The sequence below is a fragment of the Syngnathus scovelli genome, chromosome 2 (genome assembly GCF_024217435.2).
Source record: "Syngnathus scovelli strain Florida chromosome 2, RoL_Ssco_1.2, whole genome shotgun sequence".
Taxonomy (NCBI): Eukaryota; Metazoa; Chordata; class Actinopteri; order Syngnathiformes; family Syngnathidae; genus Syngnathus; species Syngnathus scovelli.
The window spans coordinates 27,512,703-27,535,610 of record NC_090848.1 but is presented as its reverse complement, the minus strand read 5'-3'; the positions used below and the strand labels follow the sequence as shown (position 1 = coordinate 27,535,610).

At 42.6% G+C, this 22,908-nt stretch overlaps 1 protein-coding gene and 1 long non-coding RNA gene across 7 annotated transcripts in view; both read right to left on the bottom strand.

Annotated features, from left to right (window-relative positions):
* LOC137840061 (uncharacterized) overlaps positions 1 to 22,908 on the bottom strand; it is a 205,980-nt gene that overhangs the window by 7,719 nt on the left and 175,353 nt on the right. The window lies entirely within an intron of this gene.
* The window catches only part of LOC125988688 (deoxyribonuclease-1-like 1), a 91,670-nt gene continuing 76,104 nt past the window's right edge, over positions 7,343 to 22,908 (bottom strand). For 4 of the 6 annotated variants that reach the window (XM_068649873.1, XM_068649875.1, XM_068649874.1 and 1 more), the window contains 5 exons: positions 11,920 to 12,017; positions 11,737 to 11,849; positions 8,148 to 8,305; positions 7,941 to 8,074; positions 7,343 to 7,609 (listed from right to left, as the gene is read on the bottom strand). In XM_068649873.1, coding sequence (XP_068505974.1) covers positions 7,416 to 7,609; positions 7,941 to 8,074; positions 8,148 to 8,305; positions 11,737 to 11,849; positions 11,920 to 12,017 — 697 coding nt within the window. In that variant the 3' untranslated portion in view covers positions 7,343 to 7,415. The remainder of the gene's footprint in view (positions 7,610 to 7,940; positions 8,075 to 8,147; positions 8,306 to 11,736; positions 11,850 to 11,919; positions 12,018 to 22,908) is intronic. The other 2 variants (XM_049754299.1, XM_049754300.1) reach the window with 1 other exon arrangement.

The window sequence follows — 22,908 nt, the reverse complement described above, 5'->3', positions numbered from 1 at the left end:
GAGAGAGCTGAGCCAAAACGCAAAGCTCTCAATTTACCGGTCGATTTACGCTCCTATGGTCACAAGTTATGGGTCGTGACCGAAAGAACGAGATCCTGGATACAAGCGGCCGAAATGAGTTTTCTCCGCAGGATGTCCGGGCTCTCCCTTAGAGATAAGGTGAGAAGCTCGGTCAGCCAGGAGAGACTCAGAGTAGAGCCGCTGTTCCTCCATGTTGAGAGGAGCCAGATAAGGTGGCTCGGGCATCCCATCAGGATGCCTCCTGGACGTCTCCCTGGGGAGGCGTTCCGGGCATGTCCCACCGGGAGGAGACCCCGGGGACGACCCAGGACGAGCTGGAGAGACTATGGTTCTCAGCTGGCCTGGGAACGCCTTGGGATGCCCCGGGATGAGCTGGATGAAGTGGCTGGGGAGAGGAAAGTCTGGGAATCCCTCCTGAAGCTGCTGGCCCCGCGACCCGACCCTGGATAAGCGGAAGAAGATGAATGGATGGATGGAATTTTTAAACCATTTACACGTGCATATAAAATCAAACTTTACTCCCTGCCTACACCTTACAAACTAAGAAGAGTGTTAAGTGTGCAAAGAAGAAAGTATTCACATGTCCTGTAAATGTGGAAACTTCATACATGAAACACACATACACATACAATACATATTGAACATTCATGGAGTTGCATGAACAGTAGAAATCCACCGTACTTTTTTGTAGTGAAGTTGCTGACTAACATTAAACTGCACACTTTTTTAATCACCACATTAAGGATTAATCTTCACAGAGCTGTATTTTTTCAACGCAAACAGTATCTAAGGCAGCATTTTAAAGGCATTAGACTAGTCTGGACTTGTTTTTGTTCCTGATACTTGGCATCTTTTGGTCTGTATCAATACCAGGTGCCATATCCTGACTAGCTGTCACTTTCAGAATGTCATTTAAGTGCTTGTTTGTGAGCCTTGAACGCATTTTTGTTTTATTGATATTCATTACTGAGAAAATTTGTTCACAATGGTAGGTTGTCCCAAACATGCACAAACCTTTAGCAGCCGGGGCGGTTAATTTGGGGTACCTTGGTAGTCGATACTGATAAAATTTGTCCAGACCTACGGAGGCAAATTTGCCCTTCAAATCTGCATGTCTTCGGTTGTTGTGGTGTCCATCATTGGCACCAACTCAAGAAACTCTTCAGTAACAGTCAATGTCTCATCAACTCCACAAATAATGAAGGCCAGTTGTGCCACGTCTGTGATGTCGGTGTTCTCGTCAATTGCAACAGGAAATGCAATAAATTACTTGACTCTCTGTTTCAATCGCCTGTCTAAATATGGTGATAGGTCCGAAATCCTCTCTACTATAGTATTCCTCGTCAGGCTAATGTAATTCGCAAAAGCTTGTCGCTTCTCGGGACATACAAGTTCAGCCGCCTTCATCATCGGAATACGGCTTTGATGCTAATGCTACTATTTCGCTGGCAATCAGGTAGCTGGCTTTTGTTTTAATTTCACGAGCATTTATTGAACTGAAACACGGAGGGGCAGTATTTCACATCTTGACCGGCATTAACCTGCATTGTAAAATTACTCTATTACAACACTCCCACTTAATTTTACAGTAAACTTAAGTCTTACTTTCTTTAACTTAAATCACTTAGATGTATTAAACTTAGACTATAAGTCCTCCTTTTAACAAACTTTAAAAGTAATACTAGAATACTAGCGAGCCATTTTAATTCCACTTTTTTCTTTTTACCTTATTTACCAGTAGTCTTAACGTAGGCTCTAAACATTGGCCTATGACTTATACTTAACAGAGTTGCACAGCACAAAGTCCAATCTCTCTCATAAGATACTCAAACTTCTGCTTTGCTAAAGGCTTGGTCAAGATATCTGCCTTCATATTATCTGTAGAACAGTATTGCAGTTGAATTTGTCCATTCTGCACACATTCACGAATGTAGTGGTACAGAATGTCTATGTGCTTTGTTCTTGAATGGTCAACTGGATTCTTAGCTATGGCAATAGCTCCTTGGTTGTCTTCCAGAATCACTGTTGATGTAACGTCCATTCCGAGATCACTGAGTAGTCGTGTAAGGCAGGTACATTCTTGTGCTGCCTGGCTGAGAGCGACGTATTCTGCTTCAGCTGTTGACAGTGCGACTGTGTTGTGTTTCTTGCTGAGCCACTTACTGCTCCTCCACTCAGTAGGAAGACATTCCCGGTTGTAGAACGACGATCATCCTGATCTCCTGCCCAGTCAGCGTCTGAGAAGCCGACAGGCTCTGACCTCTGGTATTTGAGAACGAGGTTTGTGGTACCTTTCAGGTAGCGAAGAATCCTCTTCACAGCAGTCATGTGTGCAGTGTTTGGTTCTGCGTTGAACTTTGACACAGCACTCACTGCTTGTGCGATGTCTGGCCTGGTGGCCATTGCTGCGTACAACAGGCTTCCTACAATTGACTGGTAGGTACCTGGATTCACTGGCTTCCTGACACCATCATTTTTCTGCAACTTCACATTTGCATCAGCTGGGGTTGTGACCGGATTGGCTTTATCCATCCCATATTTCTGAAGAATGGCTTCAATGTAATGCTTTTGATGAGGATACACACAGTTGTTTGTCTTGTCGTGAATCAGTGAGATGCCCAGTATGTAAGACAACTCACCCATGTCTTTCATCTTGTATCTCTTTTTCAGAGCAACTTTCAACTCACACATGCTCTGCAGTGACTCTGTGATCAGAATCAGATCATCGACATAAACAGCTAATATCGCTACTCCCTGTCGAGCTATCACGAACACACAGGGGTCTGATGTGGTCTGATTGAAACCAAGATCTTTCATGAACTCTGTGAAAGTCTTACTCCAGCAGCGAGGTGACTGCTTAACCGTAGATTGACTTTTTCAGCTTGCACACCAAGTGCTCTTGGCCTGGTTTGACGTACCCTGTTTGCTCCATGTAGATTTCCTCCTCTAGATGTCCATTTAGAAATGCAGTAACAGCATCCATCTGGTGTACATGCATGTTATTCTGAACAGCAAAGGACAGCAATGTACGAATTGAGCTGAATCGTACAACATGCCCTTGGCATTGTTGGCATATCCCACGAAGCTAAGCTTCACCGCTTTCTTGTCCAGCTTTCGCCTCTCTACTTCTGGAACATGTGCATATGCCACACAGCCAAAAACTCTCACGTGACTGATGTTCAGCTTTTTGCCACTCCATCTCTGGTATGGGGTCTGTTGCTTTAGAAGTGATGTGGGCAACCTGTTCTGCACATATCTGCCCAATCCATGTTTGGCAGCTTTGCATGAGACAGCATACTCCTTGCTGCTTTAACTAAAGTCAGATTTTTTCTTTCAGCTACATCGTTTTGCTGTGGTGTGTGGGGTACAGACATTTCATGGTGGATGCCTTGAGCTTTCAGGTATTCTTGGAATTCTTTCGACGTGTATTCCCCACCGTTGTCTATTCTCAGTCTTGTAACTCTTTGTCCACACTCATTGGAGAATGTTCTCTCAAACTCTTTGAACTAGCTGAGCACTTCACTTTTCTGCCTCATGAAGTATACCTTGCAGCATCTTGAGTAGTCATCAATGAATGTCACGAAGTACTTTGACCCACCTATGGATTCAGTCTGCATGGGACCACAGACGTCACTATAAATCAGCTGCAGTTTTTGCAGAGAGCTGTTTTCTCCCACTGACTTGAATGGCTTCCTAGCCAGCTTGCCTTCCACACATGCTTCACAGAAGGAGTTCTCTTTTTCAGCAGAAAAGTCCATTCCACTCACCAGAGGTTTAAGCTCCTTCAGCATGGTGGTGTGACCCAGTCTTTGATGCCATAGGCTGGCTGCAAGAGATGCACTTCCTGCTGTATGAGGGACACGCGTACTCCCCTCCACATCCAGCTGGTATAATCCATCGGCTCGTTGTGTTCCCATTCCTCGAAGATTTCCATCTTTTCCGCGAATTGTTAGGCTGCTGATTTTAGTTATTGATCTGACTCCAGTTGCTATTGTCATGCTGTCATGTGTCGTCCGGATCATTTCCTGTTTTATTGTGATTTTCCTCTCGTTCCAGTCAGTGTGTCCTTCCACGTAGAAGCCTTGTTTGAGCGACTTTGATCACCGATGTTAACTTGGTTACATCGCTACCTTGTTTTTGTATTTCCCTCGGTTTGAGGCGCTTTGATTTCCCCTTTTTCTCCCTCGGTTCGAGGCGCCTTTGTTTTCCCTTTTTTCCCTCCTAGTGAGGCGTTTTTTTGTTCGACTGTCAGTGGAGACAATAAAAGCCTTTTTGGACATTGAACTCTGCATTCGAGTCCTCTCCCTGCTCTGCGCCTGACAGCTATATCCTAAACCACACACTGGCGCACCTAACAATTTTGTGAGTTCGTTCTGTCAAAGAGAAGACCAGTAGATCAATCAGACCGAATTTACCAATTGTTTATTCCTGACAAAGCAAGCTAATACAGGCGCCTGAGTCCCGGGTCCCTCACACTAAAACACACTTTCTTGTGACCACCAAGAGACAACACATTCTTCCGGGTTGCCCAGTTTTAAAGAAACGCAATATGAATATTCAAACATGCAAAACAATGTGTGATGATTGCCGTCTAGGTGTTATCGCTGAGTGAAGCTGTCCGGCCTCAGCTGTCTGGCGGTTGGGTCTTCCCCGCGAAGCCCGACCACCAGGACGTGGTGTTATTCTCGTTTCTCACCGATCTTGAGGTGTTCTCGTCAGGTACTTCCTGTCTGGGCCGATGATACATCCTGTTCCACAACATTTCGAAGAAAACAAGTTTATGCAGTTTGCCTGCACATTCTTCGCCACCCACCAACCACACGAGCACTCCGAGTACTGGAAATTATATTGATATGATTATAAGTCTAACACAGCCTTAATAAAATATGTTTGCAAACTGCCGAAAGCACATTTCCCTTTAGAATGTAGCACCGGGTCTTCTTGAACTGCACAGTATTCCCTTTTTTCACAGCAGCTCCCATTGAGAAAAGATTCCCTGACAGCTTGGGAACATACAGCACATCGTGACATCTTTGACATCACTCACTTTGAAAGTCATTTTCATTTTTACATTGTCCTTGTGCATCGACTACTCTGCCATCGCCCAGTTTCACTGATTGTGGCTTTGTGAATTCCTGGTAATCCTGCAGTATTTATTTTACACGTCACGTGTTTTGACTCTCCAGAGTCGATCAGCCGTTCGACCTGTTTCACTTTTTCATTCTGATTTTCTCTGGCAACAAATGCACTTTCAGTTGCACTCTCAGAATTGTCATTATCCTCGCATGCTATTTGTTTAGCCTTGTGGGTTTGATTTTTACTTTTTAACTTTGGACAATTTCGTTTCAGATGTCCCTCCTTCCCACATTTAAAACATTTCCACTTGGATCTGTCAATTCCCTCAGGCTGTGGATCCCCACGCACTTGAGTTTCCATTGCAGAGGCGGCACCTTGTGGCGCAACACTGGTACTGCCATTTGCCCGCACTCGCTTTTAATGACTGCTGCACGAATTGAAGTGTCAAACTGTCCATCATTGTCTGCAGGGCAGTGACAATTGTTGAATAGCTGGGTGGAAGACTACCTAGCAATGGCACAAGCTGATCCTCCTCCTCAATTACAGCACCAATAGCACTGAGTTGATCTGTTAATTCCTTCATGCGCTTCAAATGCTCGGTTATTGTTTCTCCTTCCTTCATTTCACACCTGAAGTACTTCTTCTTTAGAAACAATTTATTTGCTAGAGTGTCTCTCTCAAAATGTCCCTTCAGTGTATCCCACGCTTCTTTAGGTGACTGGCAACTTGTAATTAGGTACAGCTGAGATGTACTTACATTAAGCACCAACATTGAAAACGCTTTTTCTTTCCTCCTCGCGAATTTGGCTCGAGTAGCTGGGTTAGCATCTTGTGCTAATGTTTCCGTCTCCATTACCATGCCCCATAGACTCCTAGCTTTCAGCAGATGCTCAATCTGTAATTTCCACGTAGCCCAGTTGTCTGGTCCACTTAGCTTGTCGACAAACAGTCTGTCCTCCATTGTGAATCCCACAACACCGAGTACTCCACGCAGAATCCGTGTAAAACCACTGTTTTAAGCTATTTACTAGAACTGACTGGGACCGACTGGGCCCATCATAACCTGTTTAATTTCACAAGCATTTATTGAACTGAAACACGGCGCATACATATCACCACAAGGTGGCAGTATTTCACATCTTGACCGGCATCAACCTGCATTGTAAAATTACTGTATTACAACAGCTTTTACTGCTCTTTCACTGACTTGTCGGCTCTGGATAAAAGTTGACTGCTGTTTCCTCAGACCCGCCTGCAATTCGTTGATCGTATCTCTTCTCAGTTGTCCTTACAAGCCGTCATATTTTTCGCTGTGAAGTGTCTTGTAGTGGCATCAAATATTAGATTCCTTCAATACCGAAACTTGTTGCAAACACACCAAGCACAAAGGTTTTCCGTGCTTATCTATAAATAAATGAATAGGACGCGGTCCATTTTTCATTGAAAATTCTACACTCCGTATCTACTTTTCGTTTGGATAATGACATTTTGGCGAATGAGGGTGTAGGGGAGGGGTAGAGACCAGGGTAGAAACAACATCCTAACAAGCAGCAATCGGCTCATTGTTACCGTCTGCTGTGTTGGGTCTATCTTCTCTGATCAAAATAATGTTGTCATCTACTCTGATCAAAACAGTGTGCACCATAGCGGATAATCCATGAATTGCATATTATTGAAAATATTAATTCCGTGTATTTCATGCATTTCTTTCACTTTTAAATTGTCCAGTGGACCTGATCGAACGCGGGCCTGATTGAACCTCCTTGCGGGCCGATTCCGGCCCGCAGGCCGGGCCGTATTTTTGACACAACTGCTTTAAATCCTAAAATAGAAAATTTGACTGTAAAAAATCTGTCTTATCATTTATCATTATTTATTTCATACTTGTTTGCCAAATAATTGACTAATTATCAAATCTAGTGCAATATTTCAACATGCATTTAGCTAACAATTTTATGACCACTGTTTTAGCAATGAAAACAATATGTTTATAATATTCATATATATTTTATGTCACAGAATGTAAAAAGATAAACAATGCAAACAAGTTTAAAAATCATCACGCTACGCAGAAAGTAAAATCATGAAAACTAGTTTTTGAGAATTTATTTATGTCTGGTGATTTTTTTGTATCGTGTGTAGACCAAGACACCGTTCATGAGGACAGTAGGGTTTCAGCATGGTTCTAAGAAAAGGGTTTTCTCCCCTTGGCGACAAAACAGCACCCACACCAGAGACATTGATGTTTATGTCAAATACAATCAGGACTTTATTGGGCCCAGGACAATTCTGATGAGGATGGAGCGAAAAGTGCATGCTTAGCAATCTTGTTCATGTGGTAGAAAAACTCCCATAAAGATGCCAATATGATGAAAAGATGGGAAATTCATAGACATGCCAGGAAGCAGCGGAGGGTGACTGTAAGCAGAAGCAAGCGTGGCATGGCCTGAAGGAGTTGGGCGGAGTTCTTGAGCATCACCTCCACAGGAAAGTGGTTGCTCACCTGCAGAGCCTGGAAAGAAAAACAGCAGAATCAGTAAGCAAGAATTAACTCCACCAAGGTGAAGTAATTTTTCTTTGTTTTGTTTTTTTGTATTGTCCCCACCAATGAGAGAAATGGGACATGGCAAATAGGTAATACTACACAATGAAATAATTTTAACTGCACTTATTACAGTAACTACATTGCATTGGAGTATCATCAAACACATGATGGGTATTAAAGTTAACTGACATGATGGTCATCAAATGCACAATAATTCTGTCTTATCATTTATCGTTATTTATTTCATACTTGTTTGCCAAATAAATGGAAAGAAAGCTTTGATATTGTCAATGAATACATTGACAAAGATGCGTGACAACAGAAGCCTGCATTACTGTGGTCTTGGTCAGTTTGAACTCTTTAGCGAAGTTGAAGACATTGGCGGAGAAAGGAGTTATGGCTTTCAGGAAGGACTTCCCGTATACGACGATCCTGTGGTACAAGATTAAATGCCACAGTCAAACATCAGTTCGACACGCATGCACGCGCATGCGCACATGTCTACCGATCATATGCACAGCTTGTCTCGTCCATGATGGTGGTGTCTATTTTGTCTCCGATGAGCCAGAAGAAGCTGCTGTTGGTGAACAGTCGGATGTTCTTCTTATCAGGGCGTGTCATGTGAGCGCAGCCAGCGTGAAAATTTCCCAAGAACATCACGTTCTACACACACAGACACACACAAATGCACACACGTAAAAAACATACACACACCCAAAAAAAAATTAATATAGTTGCCAACTTGCATTGGCTTTCGGTCCACTTAAGATGTGACTTCAAGATTCTTTTACTAACCTATAAAATATTGCATGGCTTAGCGCCTTCCTATCTCATCAACCTAATTGTACCTTACGTTCTGTTCAAAAACCTTCGTTTGCAAAACGCTGGACTTTTAGTGATTCCTAGGGCTAAAAAGAAGGGATAAGCGCAAATTCGATTCAGGCTCCAGAGCTTTGGAATGCCCTACCCAGTTATTAAAGCTGCTACCTAAGTAAATCATTCAAGACCCGATTAAAAACACATTTCTATGGTATCGCCTTTAATTAACCTAGGCTGGCCAATTCGTCTGCAATTTGTGCTTTCTGTCTTTTCGTGAAGAGTTCTTTGCATGTTGGTGACTAAATGAATGTGTTTTACCATTTGAAGTTTTTTGTCAGAAAAAAAATCATTCTGTTTAACGAGCAGCATGGCTGAAATAGGTGTGTAGATTAATAACTTGCCTCATGTTTGCTCACTGCTGCACTCTGGTGGCTGATGTCTGCCAGTATCCACCATGTTGAGAAACTTAATCCAAAACTTCATTTGGATCCTAATTTGATGTCAGCACATTGCAGAACAAATTGGTTGTTCTACAAGATCCGAGCGTGAGTCAGCATGAGTGAATGCGAGATCTTTAGAGGGATGCAAAGTTGCGTGGTAAGATTTTTTTAATTTTTATTTATTTATTTATTTATGTTTTACCTGGTAAGCCAATTGAGAACACTTTCTCATTTACAATGGCGACCCGGAGGCAAGGTGGGTGAAGTGTCTTGCCCAAGGACACAACAAGCTGTGACTGTGACAGAGCTGGGATCGAACCGCCAACCCTCCGGTTACTAAAGGACCAGCTCTACCGCCTGAGCCACAGCCGCCACAGATTTGAAAAAGTAACTGTGTTCTGACTACTAATTTTGAAACAGGAACGCGTGATTACAAATGAATGAAAATGGCTGCTATTTGACATTACGATTTGCATAAACTGGCAGGTTATTTATACCTTATACAAAAAGGATCCTAAAGTAGAAACAAAAGCAAAAGGAACAAAAATGCCCGTGAACAGAAGTTGTTTTCCTGAGGATTCAGTGTTTCTTCAGAATTCCTGGTTTTACCCTCTGCTTGCTCTACAACAATTTTCTTTCTTGCATTTTTTTATTTCATAAAATGTCATTTTGAATGAGAATTGTTAGGGTTTTCCAGGTTATCTTTATCATAGGATTATGTTGGAATGCAACAGGTAATAAATACCTTACCTTGTCCTCCTTATCACAAGGTCGTAAAACATCCCCTGAGATGTTTAGACTAGAGGACAAGGGCTTTCTATTCAGCCCACTCATACCCCCACTCTGTTTCTCTTAATAAATATCCTCTTGCAGGAAGGAGAGTTCAGAGCTCTACTCGAACATCGCTGTACGCACAGCGACGAATGGACTCTCCACCTGCAGGTGTCTAAAAGGACTTACTTGTTTCCCGTGTGGTTCTTGCAAAATAAGTTGGAGTGAGCAAATCTCTAACAAGAATTAATTTGAAAAACAGCGTGACTTGTTTTTTCTTCAAAATAAAAATAAAAATAAATAAATGATTTTTGCCAGGGTCTAGTGTAAGTTTGTTAAATAAACCAGTGTTTTTAAACCGGGGTGCCGCGGCACACTGATGTGCCGCAAAATATTGTCAAGGGTGCCGTGGGAAATTCTCCAATTTGTGTGCCTGTGCGGTGTAGCGCCCGGCAGAGTAATCATATCTCTTCCATATCAGGAGGTGCCAGCAGCAGGTAGCGATTTGCCTTGTGCTTGCAGACGAGAAAATTGGTGACGCATGGATGCAGCGGCAGGTAGCATTGACGGCGACGTTGTCATTGTGGATAGCGAGACGAGTCGATAGTGAAAGTGATGGAGAAGTTTTTGAAGAGAAAAAATGCTGACACTGTACTGGACCCTGGACAAAATCCGGACCCAGATGAGGGCCCTAGTATGAGTGGAGGTAAAAAGAAAGCAAAGACAAGGCAATACAATGAAAACTATCTTTCATTTGGATTTACTTTTACCGAAGATGCAACGGCACCTACTCCATTGTGCTTGGTATGTGGTGAAAAGATGTGATCATTACGTACTGTTTTTTACATCGCGAAGCCCTCGTAGCCAAGATTTTACCGGCAGACCTCGTTCCTGTGTTGGATGATGTTGTGTGCATGGTAAACTTTGTAAAGTCACGACCTGTGAAAACTCGCCGCAAGGCTTTATGTGAGGAAATGGGGGCGGAGCATAAAGCCTTGCTGTTTCATACGGAGGTCCGATGGTTGTCGCGCGGCAAGGTGCTGGCCCGTGTGTATGAGCTGCAAGAGGAACTTAAAGTGTTTCTGACAAACGAGGGGTCAGATTACGCAAAGCTACTTGCAAGTGATGAGTGGTGTGCAAGGCTGGCATACCTGGCAGATATTTTTTATCATCTGAATGAACTGAACACACGAATGCAAGGCCGAAATGAAAACCTGCTTACAAGCACAGATAAAATAAATGGATTCCGTTCCAATGTGCAACTCTGGCAGCAACATGTGGAAAGTGGCAATCTTGAAATGTTCCCACTCACCAAGAAATGGCAAGATGTTAATACTGCTGCACTGTGTGAGATAATAGTTAAACATTTGAAAATTCTTGAGCAGAAGATGTCATTTTATTTCTCTTTAGCCACCACAGAGTACCTTGACTGGGTTAGGGACCCATTCAGCTCAGCATCAGCTGTTGGAAAGGACATGACTTTACAAGAGCAGGAGGAACTAACTGAACTTAAACAAGATCGTGGTCTCAAGCTAAGCTTTGGACCGTTTCTGGTTGGCAGCTGCCAAGGAGTTCCCCATGCTGGCCCACAAAGCTATTTTAACATTGCTCCCATTTTCCACAACATATCTGTGTGAGGTGAGCTTTTCAAGCCTGACTGCTGTAAAAACTAAAAACAGAGAAAGACTTAGAGATGTGGAGGAAGAGCTTCGTGTGTGTCTTTCATCGATTCCTGCCAGGATATCTGCTCTGTGTTTATCCAAACAGGCCCAGGTTTCACACTGAGTGAGAATAAATATGAACGATTGTGAAATACTTTTTCTGTTTTTATTTGATTACTATTCAAGATGTCCGATTCAACGTCATTCTTCAATGTTAAAAAAAGCTTATATTAACAATATAACACTTATATTGTAAATATTAGTTGGTTTTTTTCGCATTTTCAGCTGGTGGTGTGCCGCGGGATTTTTTCAATAAAAAAAGTGTGCCTTGGCTCGAAAAAGGTTGAAAAACACTGAAATAAGCAGTAGCCAGGTGGCCAATGTAAATAAGCGTGGATGTTACCTTGTTATTCCATTTGTTCAATACTTGCTTGAAGACATCGTACAGGTGGTCCATCTCCTGGATAGCGTTGCTTGGGTCTGCATGCAGCCCGACCAGAACAAAATTCTTGATAGCTGATGACAAAAGCGGTTGTTATAAAACAATATAAAAGCCAGAAAAATTATTCATGGGTTGCTTGCTTACCAGTTGTGTTGCTGAGGAAGTAAACAGCAAACGGCGGTCTGACAAACTGATTCTGGTCTTGGTACTGATGTTGACCCATTACATGCACCGTTTCTGTCCTGACAACAAAACATCAGTGTCAACTGAAGAGTTAAAACACTAGCATCTACTTTTTGTGAATTGAGTAAAAAAATCTGGTGATAGCTAATATTTTTTATTTAAGTTATCTCAGTTAATATTAGGCCAGACAACAAACAAAATTTCTCTAGTCAAAAAATTTCCCAAAACTATAAAATTACTGTGAAATGTGTTAGGGTTTTTCAGATTATCCTTATCGTATGATTATGTTGGAATGTGTTAGGGTTTTCCAGGTTATCTTTATCGTAGGATTATGTTGGAATGTAGACTATAATGATTAACCAATCTTGTCTTGCTCTCACAATGCAGTAAAATGAAGTGGTTGCTTCCTCTGCTTGATTGACCAGCTGCAGAGGAAGCAATCAAAGTTGTTCTGTTTCCCACAACATCGTAAAACACCCCGTGCTCTGATCTTACCAGAGGCCGGGGGTTCACCAAACCTGTCAACTCTCAACCCCCACTCTGTTTCTCTTAATAAATATCCTCTTGCAGGAAGGAGAGTTGAGAGCTCTATTCGAACATCGCTGTACGCACAGCGACGAATGGACTCTCCACCTGCAGGTGTCTAAAAGGACTTACTTGTCTCCCGTGTGGTTCTTGCAAAATAAGTTGGACTGAGCAAATCTCCAACAGAATGCAACCGGTAATAAATAACCTACCTTGTCTCTTCCTACACAAGGTCGGAAAACACCCCCTGATATGTTTTCCTATTCAGTCTACACCAGCCCCCACTCTTTCTCTTAATAAATATGTCCTTGCAGTTGGGAGTGTTTTCAGACTTCATTCCTGGAGCGAGTGAACTCTCCAAAGAACTAAAAGAACTTGCTTGTCTACCGTGTGGTTCTTGCAAAATAAGTTGGAGTGAGCAAATCTCTAACATTTTGGTGCCGAAATCCGGGACCCCTCATACCCGCTATCTGTCTGACGAAGAAGGACGTGCTGCATTGTCGACAAGCCAGCGTCCATTAGGAGGACCTGGAGGAGAAAGTCCTGGGAAGAGAATTCTTCGCTGGGCCAGCATCTTAGGTCTGCCTTCGTCTGACAGAGGTGGATTGACGGGACCCGGCAGTGCAACGAATCAGGGGACAAGTAAGTTAAAGGCCTGAAGTTGTGTGATTGTGTTGTTGTGAAACGCGTAAAATGTAGAGGTGCACGAGAGATACGGCTTTGGTTTATCTGAGCTATGACATACGGCTTTGGTTTATCCGAGCTATGAGATACGGCTTTGGTTTGTCCGAGCTATGAGATACGGCTTTGGTTTGTCCGAGCTATGAGATACGGCTTTGGGTTGTCCGAGCTATGAGAAACGGCTTTGGTTTGTCCGTGCTATGAGATACGGCTTTGGTTTGTCCGAGCTATGAGATACGGCTTTGGTTTGTCCGAGCTATGAGGCCTAAAAAAAAAAAGCGCTGGAGTTTGTGTGATTGAGTGTGTGACTGGTAGGATAAATTGACTAAATAGCAGTTCTAGCGTTTATCCACGGGAATAAAACAGGCTAGTAATCTGTTGATAGGTCAATTTAAACCTGTATTGAGGATCCTCAAAGACAAAAAAAAAATTAAAAAAAAAAAAAATTGTAAAACCTTAAACTACTAAAATTAAGATGGGAAATAAGAACGGTAAATCTCTTGCTCTGCTCTTCTTTGAGATGAGAAGTTCATGGCAAGAAGATTTCTTAATTGTATGCAATACATGCTGAAGTGGAAGAAAATGTATGGAGTACAAGGAAATTTGAAATGTGGAAGAAGTGGTAGAAGTGCTAGAGTGAGGTTGAAATCTTCACAAAGAGATGAGAACGAATTCAAGAGACAAAAGCTAGAAAGATGAAAACTGATGAGGTCACAAGTGTTTGTCAGACAAGGACACAATAAGGCCCCTGTGAGCAGGTGCAAGGCCGCAGCTCAAGCCGCGGCTCAAGCGAGGGGCAAGAGGAGTTTAATAATAATAATAATAATAATAATAATAATATTTTTGAGGTGGCAAATTACAAATGACTAGAGATCAAATTGTGTTACACTAAAGTTAAAATATGCAAATCAAGTGGTAAAGAAATACAACTTGCTTCTAGAAGATAAATAAATAAAATTAGAATGTGCTGTCCTCGTGTGCATGGGAGGGACCAGCTCATGATCGACCACAGGAAATGGCCAGCCTGTGACGAATCATTGGTGCTGGGACCTACCTTCCGCACGCGAGAGCTGTGCATGTGTGTGCGTATGTGTTAAATTGATGAAGATTGGCTAAGCTTTTAGTATAAAGAAATGTGCTAGACTGTTGTCTATTCAATTTACACCGCAGAACAGAAACAATTTTGACAGATAAAAATGAGAGGAAAAGAGAGAAATCTGTTTGTGAGCAGAAACTAATCCACACCAGTGCATGTTAAGTGTCGAGCCCACATGAGAAATTCGAAGTAAACAGCGGCTGGCTGGATTCTCGGGGACCAGTTCGGGATGGGGGAGCTGCGGCTCGGCCCCCTTGAGGACACTGCCAGGACAATCGAGGACACCTCCGACATCCATTTTTTTTCATTGATTTTCATATTATGTATTACTTGTGTACTCTCTGCATCCATTATAACCTGGTGATCCTGAAAGGGGGATCCTTCCATCTGTGGTCCCTTCTCAAGGTTTCTCATTTTCCCCTGGTAGGGGTTTTTTGAGTTTTTCCTTGCCCTTTTGGGAGCTTATGATCAGGGGATGCTTTGAGAATAATTGTCAATTTTGGCTATGTGAAGCCCTTTGAGACTGTTTGTGATTTAGGGCTATACAAATAAACTTGACTTGACTTGACTTAAACAAAACAACAGAACATGCTTTCGGGAATTGGAAGACGCTAAATTGTGAATTTAATATTTTGCAATGCTACATTTAATAGGAATAATTGATTGGTTGTGTTATAAGATTATACAAAATTCTAAATGCAAGCTAAATCTGAGAGATTGACTTCTTCAAATTTAAAAACAAAGAAAAAAATTCAGATTAATTTGCCAGTTGTTTGTTTTAGTTAAGTTTTTTTTTGAATTGGTGGATTGTTCTACCAGGAAACTTGAGTTGAAAATGACATATGAATGTTGTGTGGTGAGCGTGGATGAAATGGGACCAATGTGATAAGAAGACTCCTTTTTGGAGACTGTGTGAGATGCATATGATGAGCATTGATGAATGATTGCCTGAATGAAAGGTTGAATGGTTGAAGTCGTTGGCGACTACTATAGAAAATTAGTAGAGCGACTTTGATGAAAGAGTGATTTTGAGCAGGTTGAATGCTAAAAAGAAAACGTCGCTTTTGGATTGATAATTAACTAGAGAAAAAACTGGAGAACCAGTAACACATGTAGAAGATGTGTGAACTGAGAAATTAAGAAGCGTTTTGGAGAGAAAGTCAAATTAAATGATGATGAAATCATATGTAGTAATACAACACTTTACTACATATGGGTTCTCTAAATCATACAATTGAGTAAAATAAAACATACATTTTGATTTGTATTCAAATTTCTATGATTCTTGTGATAAACAATGAGAAAACGATTGAAAAGTAACTAAAGAAACTACAAGAAAGTGAAAATGTCTAATCATTTGCTAGCTGAGTCGCTCCCCATTCGGGGGAGCCCATCCATTTACTTGCTAAGCTAGTTGTCAAAACAGTCCAATTGCCACGAAAAGTAGCTATGTGCACGTGTGCAGTACACACACACACGAGACTGATAAGGTGTCAAGAGGTAACAAGCTTGCAGACAGAACCACAAAGCTGCAGCGCAAAAGACACTTCAAATTTTATACACACAAGAAGCAGATTAAATCACTGAAACATTTTTAAAGATGTGCAGCGACAAAGCCCATAGAGTGAAATTCAATTATGGACGAAAAAAGGGGCAAGATTAGAGAATGGCATCTATAAATGACCTACCCCACCAAAGAACCTATGCAAATGGTGAGCAATATTGAGCCATGGTGCGTGTCACATGGCTCAAGAGGAGGGATAGTGGGGCAGGTCAGTCAGCTTTATACAACATATGGATTTGATTCATATTCAAAACATTTTCAAAACAAAACATTTTTTTTTTTTGTAGAGCTTGTTTCAACAAAAACAAAAACACTGAATGCCTCCAATTTAAAAGATCAATTTGACCTTTGCAGGATGATCTGCTGTGTCGGATCTGGACTGCCATGAAAGTATGATGTTTATATGTGTACTTTGTCAACAACCTCTGTAGATGTTAAAGAATGGGATGAATATCTAGAATGAATGTGGATAATTTGTTTCAGGTAACTAACTATAAGAGTAACTGAAAAAAGAAACAATTGATTGCTTATGGCAAAACAAGCTGCAAAGACAGAAAAAAATTGAATATGTCATATGTATGGATTTGCGACCAATTATTTATGTTGTACCGTTGCCATTGACCAAAGATTGTGTGAAATCTGTCACGTCTACTGGATTGTGAAGTGTGTGACAGAGCAGTCTATATAATATCCATTGAGAGAAAAAAGAAAAAAAAAAGAAGCCGTTGCTTTCAGAGAATGTAGTCAAGCGAAATTGTATATACATCAACATGCCAAGATCTGGGGGAAAAGCTGGTAAGAACCAAAATATCTTTAAATTTGGGAGGCGACGATGATTTGACCGAAATTGATGCAATTGGAGTCCCTAGAGGAGTTCCTGATTAATAAGAATTAAATGACCAAATTGCAGCGGAATGGGAGTCCTCCATTTGCTGCTGGTGAACGATGAACAAGAACGTAGACAGGATAAATTACATCCATTACAACATGCAGAAATTGGGCAAACGGACACAAGCGGGGCTCGAGGCAGTGCATGAACAGCTAGCCACGCCTTCCCTAATGTCGATCCAGAACCACAATGCTCATGATATGTTGTTGTCTGAGAAAGGAGGCGTCTGCGCAATGTTTGGAGAACAATGCTGCACCTTCATCCCCAACAACACCGCCCCTGATGGGAGCCTGACGGATTGCAGGCCTGCGATCCCTCAAAACGAGGATGAAAGAGCACTACAAGTGGATGAATGCTTTTGGGAAGTATAACGCCATTGTGTCCTCAATTTTACCATCAGTTGCAGTATTGCTGCTATGCTCACCTTGTATGGATGTTGCATACCGTGTCTTCGTGCTCTGTTTAATTGTCTCGCCACTACAGTAATATCGCCCATGGAGGACGAGATTGCTCAGATATACCTAATGTCTGAGCGGCAACATGATTGATGGCAAAATTCCTGCATCTGTGTTACCAGACTTTTCCCAGATCCATGGGATTCTGAATGGTGACATCGCAACGTTTGTCCTTTGGTGTAAACATATTTGTCCTCATGAATGTGATCCGACGACTGAGAGTCGAGAAAAGGGGTTGTTTACGGTGATGTGTGAATTTGAGCAAATATGTGATAAACAGTGGGGAAATGTCAGGATAATTAGTTTTGTAGAAGCGCTGGCCAGCCTGAACCGGAGGTCTCATACCTTCGCTAAAGGCCAACACATCTGCCAGGTTTGAGGGAGTTCTTATACTCCCTTCCTTGTCTTATCTGTGAGAGGCCCTCACTAGTTATGAACAGAACACTTTTGTTTTTTGTCTAGCTAAGGAGAAGTTCTTTATCTATTATACCTTGTAGTTTCTATTTATGAATTGTTGTTGACCGGGACAGTTTTTAAGTTATCCCATATTTACTCAATGTTTGGTTAAGTAGACTTCATGCAAGTTATCTCACATCTGCTTAACGTTTGTTGGAGTGTATGCACGAGAGGTATCTGATGATTTACTCATCATTATTATTGTGTGAAACGTAGCAAGAAAGTCTAGAGCATTGTTTTACAGGGACACGGCATCCAGGAGTTGGATATCAACACCGTGCTGTCACAGTCAAAGATGCCGACCCTTCCCGCCCTGGACTTGCAGACGGTGCCTGTGATCAGCTATTCTGGGCAAATCTCAATGTGACTGTTAGAGGATGAACAATACCACAAGTGGCCTACACAGAGAGACCAGCTCGAGTGAATTACACATGTTTCATCCAAGGTAACGTGACCCACGTCTGCGTTAACGATGACTGCTCTCCAGGAGGAGACTGGATGGGAGCTTTGGACATCGCCGCTGTGTGCCAGGATGAGAGAGCCGTTTTCAAGGTGTAAGGGCTCTACTACCAACATGGCTGCACCATCGGACGGGACCTACTTCGTCCAAAAGTTCGGAAGCACTGCCTCACCTGCATCCTATGAGTGCACGTGCCTGTTCAGAACGGATCGTGGTTTTGTGGTCACAAGAGTTGTCCGATGCTGCCTGCCAACTGGATACGAGTGTGTGCGCCAGTGTGTGTGACAGACCACACCTACAGACTAGAACATCATCAGCTGACGGAAACACGAGCACATATACAACTTCTTAGACGTGATAGATGTGATAATGATAATGAGACGTGGATTGCGTAGATGCTGTTCTGTTGAGCATGTTTTACAGAAACTTGATGATTTGACCATCGAAAATGCTTCGCAAGTGATGGATACAATAATGTACTGTTTCTGTGTTTTTCTTTTTATTTATTTTTTTATTGATAGCATTGTGGTCGCCTAAGGCAAAGGGACCGTGTAAGAATTTTCCTGCTAATAACATCTGGCCGGCAGGTCCTTCGCTTACACAATAAGTTTGATCTGGGGTATTAAGGTAATACCTCATCTTCACTGGAAAGTGTTGCTATCATTGTTTGTTGTTTTTTATTTTTACTATTCTTCTTTCTTCATTATACATATATATGTGTGTTTTTTTTACCTGTCTTTGTTGTTTGCGGTGGCATAATCATATGATAAAACAGGAGGGAGATGTTAGGGTTTTTCAGATTATCCTTATCGTATGATTATGTTGGAATGCAACCGGTAATAAATAACCTACCTTGTCTCATCCTACACAAGGCCGTAAAACACCCCCTGATATGTTTTGGGCTTCCTATTCAGTCTACACCAGCCCCCACTCTTTCTCTTAATAAATATGTCCTTGCAGTTGGGAGGGTAGGGCGGCTCGGTGGCGCACTGGGTAGCACGTCCGCCTCACAGTTAGGAGGGTGCGGGTTCGATTCCACCTCCGGCCCTCCCTGTGTGGAGTTTGCATGTTCTCCCCGGGCCCGCGTGGGTTTTCTCCGGGCACTCCGGTTTCCTCCCACATTCCAAAAACATGCTTGGTAGGCCGATTGAAGACTCCAAATTGTCCCTAGGTGTGAGTGTGAGTGCGATTGGTTGTCTGTCTCTGTGTGCTCTGCGATTGGCTGGCAACCAGTTCAGGGTGTCCCCCGCCTACTGCCCGATGACGGCTGGGATAGGCTCCAGCACGCCCGCGACCCCCGTGGGGACTAAGCGGTTCAGAAAATGGATGGATGGAGTTGGGAGGGTTTTCAGACTAAAAGAACTTGCTTGTCTACCGTGTGGTTCTTACAAAATAAGTTGGAGTGAGCAAATCTCTAACAAAATGCTAATTGAATGAGTGAATAAAACATTACAACTACAACCTCTAATTTTTAACATTGACTCAAATTACGCCTTAATCCTAAAATTTAAAAGGCAGAGACAAGACTGCAGTCAGCTATCTTCTTTGTTTGATGTTGCTATACTTTGTGGTGTCTTGCTGCTGCCGGTAAAGAGAGAGAGAGGGAGAGAGAGAGAGAGAGAGAAAGAGAGAGAGAGAGAGAGAGAGAGAGAGAGAGACAGAAAGACAGAGAGACAGAGAGACAGAGACAGAGAGAGATAGAGACAGAGAGACAGAGAAGAAAAAGTAGGAAGAGTAGGAAGAGAATAAAGCTTGGCTGGATGATAGGACCGCTAGTGCTCTTCCTAGATAAATTCTGATTGTGTCTCAGGAAAGGAACTGCCCATTTTGCAGTTGAAGGATAAGGGACGAGAACGTTTAAAAAAGAACTGATTGAGCATGGATAGAATTGGGGTTTTCACCTGTCCTTCACCAGATTTTTTTTTTTTTTGCATTTATCTTCTTTGTTTTCATCTTGGTATTTTATATATGTAATACTTCTTTTTCAATAAAGAAGAGGGAAAAATCTCTATGCTGAGACCAAACTGCTTGAAATTTAAGTGGTGTGAATAGTAAATTAGCCAACTAAAGAGCTTTAAATGTTTATTATAAATTATGAAACCGCTGTCATTAGCCTCTCTCAGAAGCCGTTTGTCCCAAGTACCTGCTCATCTTTAGGATGCCCACTGATGGCCAGCGGATAATAATTTGTTCAACACCGCAAGAATCAACTTGGATTTGATTCTACCTTTGGCTACAATGCAGAGCAGAATCCTGGTTTAAGTGAGTTGTTTTAAACGTAAATATTTTTGCCGTTGTTGTGGGTATTGTGTGTTACTGATGGTTGTGTAAGTATGAGTGACGTGTGTCGACAGAGTGCACATGCGTGTGAAGTATTCTGGAGGAGGAAGGCGGGAGCTAGCGTGTGTGCGGTTGTGGACCAGAAACTGATAAAAACAAATGAAAGAATACTACATCGAGTGTAAGAAGCAAGAGGAAAAAGTGTGCCAAATAGACTCTGACTGCAGTGAGACCCGTCTCCCTGTGGTGTATGTGTGCGTTATCGGACCGCTGGGACTTCCCCTGTTGACAATGTGCAATGACAACGACCCCACAGCCTTGGACAAACGTCTCCTCTACATCCCCCGACTACTGTTAGGCAGCAAGCAAGACAACATACTAAGTGAATATGAGGCTTCGTAAAGCTCTGATGCTGCCACCGTACCATCATACTCATATAAGCACCATTTTATTCAAAGCTCATCTGTTGGACTATGATTTTTTTTTTTTTTACATATACTTACGATGGACGGAGGTACGGACCGCTGATGGTTTTACAATAACGAGGACGGACGGACCATTCATTATCTTATGACCAAGAACGAACAAGAACGGAAGGAGGCTGAGGTCGCGGACGAAGGACAGACTGGCGTGTGTGTGTGTGTGTGTGGGTGTGCATGGGTGTGTGTGTGTGTATGCGTGTATTTGTATGCGCGTGCGTGTGTATGTATGTATGTCTGTATGTATGTATATGTACTATATTCATTCATTCATTAATGTTACACATTGGCTGTGGCTGATGACAAATATGACATGGTGCCGAGCACACTTACAAACCTTTTTCCAAACTTTAACGCTTCAGACAACAGACCCAATGCTTTGATAAGACAACCAAATAGTTTTGTCGCTGCTTTAAAAGAGCTAGTTTTGTAGTTATGTTGTAATGTATCAGTTTGGAAATATGGAGGAGGAGAAAATTAGAGATTAACTTGTTGAAAAGATGAACTCATCAGGGAGCGTTTGCAACTGGAATTACCCCTCACGCTAGCCAAGCTTGGTCCATTGCACGTAATATTGAAATTGCTCTATCTGAGAATAACACTACATGCAAGGACGCATTGGACTGTGATGTACACATTGTTCGACAGAAAACAGGATTCCAGAGACATGGGAAGTTCAAGGATCAACACCAACTGCTTTCACCACCACCTGAACAACCAAAACCTAAAAAGTAGCAAAATGAAATGTCCATCCGTCCGCCCCAACCTCCCTCCCTCCGTCAGTCCACCCACCGCGTATTTGGGGTCAGGTCAAGGAGGCAGCAGCTTCAGCAGGGAAGCCCAAACTTCTCTCTACCCAGCCACTTCTTCCATTCCCAGGCCAAACGAGAGACAGTCTCTCGAGCATGTCCTGGGCCATCCGGGTATGGGCCTGCTACTCGTGGGACATGCCCGGAACACCTCAGCATTCTAATCAGATGCCCGAGGCACCTCAGAGTCCCTCTCAGATGACCGTGCTTCAGATGACATAGTCTCTCCAGACTGTGCTGGGTCGTCCCTGGGACCTTCTACTGGTGAGACACCTCTCCTGGGAGGCGTCCAGGAGGCATCCTAATGAGATGCCCGAGCCACCTCATCCAGCCCCTCTCAACATGGTGGAGCAGCAGCTCGACTCCAAGTCCCTCACGGATGACCGAGCTTCTCACCCTATCTTTAAGGGAGAGCCTGGAGGAAACTCATTTTGGCCGCTTGTTTCAGGATCTCGTTCTTTCAGTCACGACCCGCAGCTCGTAGATGAGGGTAGGATCATACATCGACCGCTATATCGAGAGCTTTGAATTTCGACAACTTCTTCACCACGAAAGACCAGAGTATGCATCACAGCAGATGCTGCACTGATCTGCTCCATCCTACCCACACTCGTGAACAAACTCCAAGATACTTAATACCTCCACTTATGACAAGATCTCATCGCCGACCTGGAGAGGTTTCCGACTAAGAACCATGGTCTCAGATTTGGAGGTTCTGATATAAATCAGGATTTAAGAGGCCTTGTGGAACATAGCCAGGATAAACTGTACAGCATGTGACTAAACTAACCCATCATGAGAGATGACACGCTCAGAAAATATTTCTGAATCTGTGTTTCTGATTTCTGACTATGTGCTGCAGACCAGTAGCGGAGGTGCTGCATGACCCAATGCGTTGGTCATGTGATGTAATGCTGCCGTTGTCCCCTTCGCAAGCATAAATATATATAATAAATTCTTTGGACGAACATATAAGGTGTAAAACATCTATATCATATTAATTTAAACATTTTCTCAAAGACTGTTAACAGAATTGTTACCTCATTACCTCCTACCCTCAAGTTATCACTAATCTATTCCATTTATGTATCAAGCTTAAAAATTATTGTGATGAGTTGCAACAACCCTAAGATGGCAGCAGTGCCCATGATCAGAGGATAGCCTGTGACTTGGAGAGTAGAAGAAATAGCTCACGATGGAGCGTAGGTAGGGTGTGGAAGAGTCAGAGCGGATTCAGAGAGGATAGGAAAATAAAA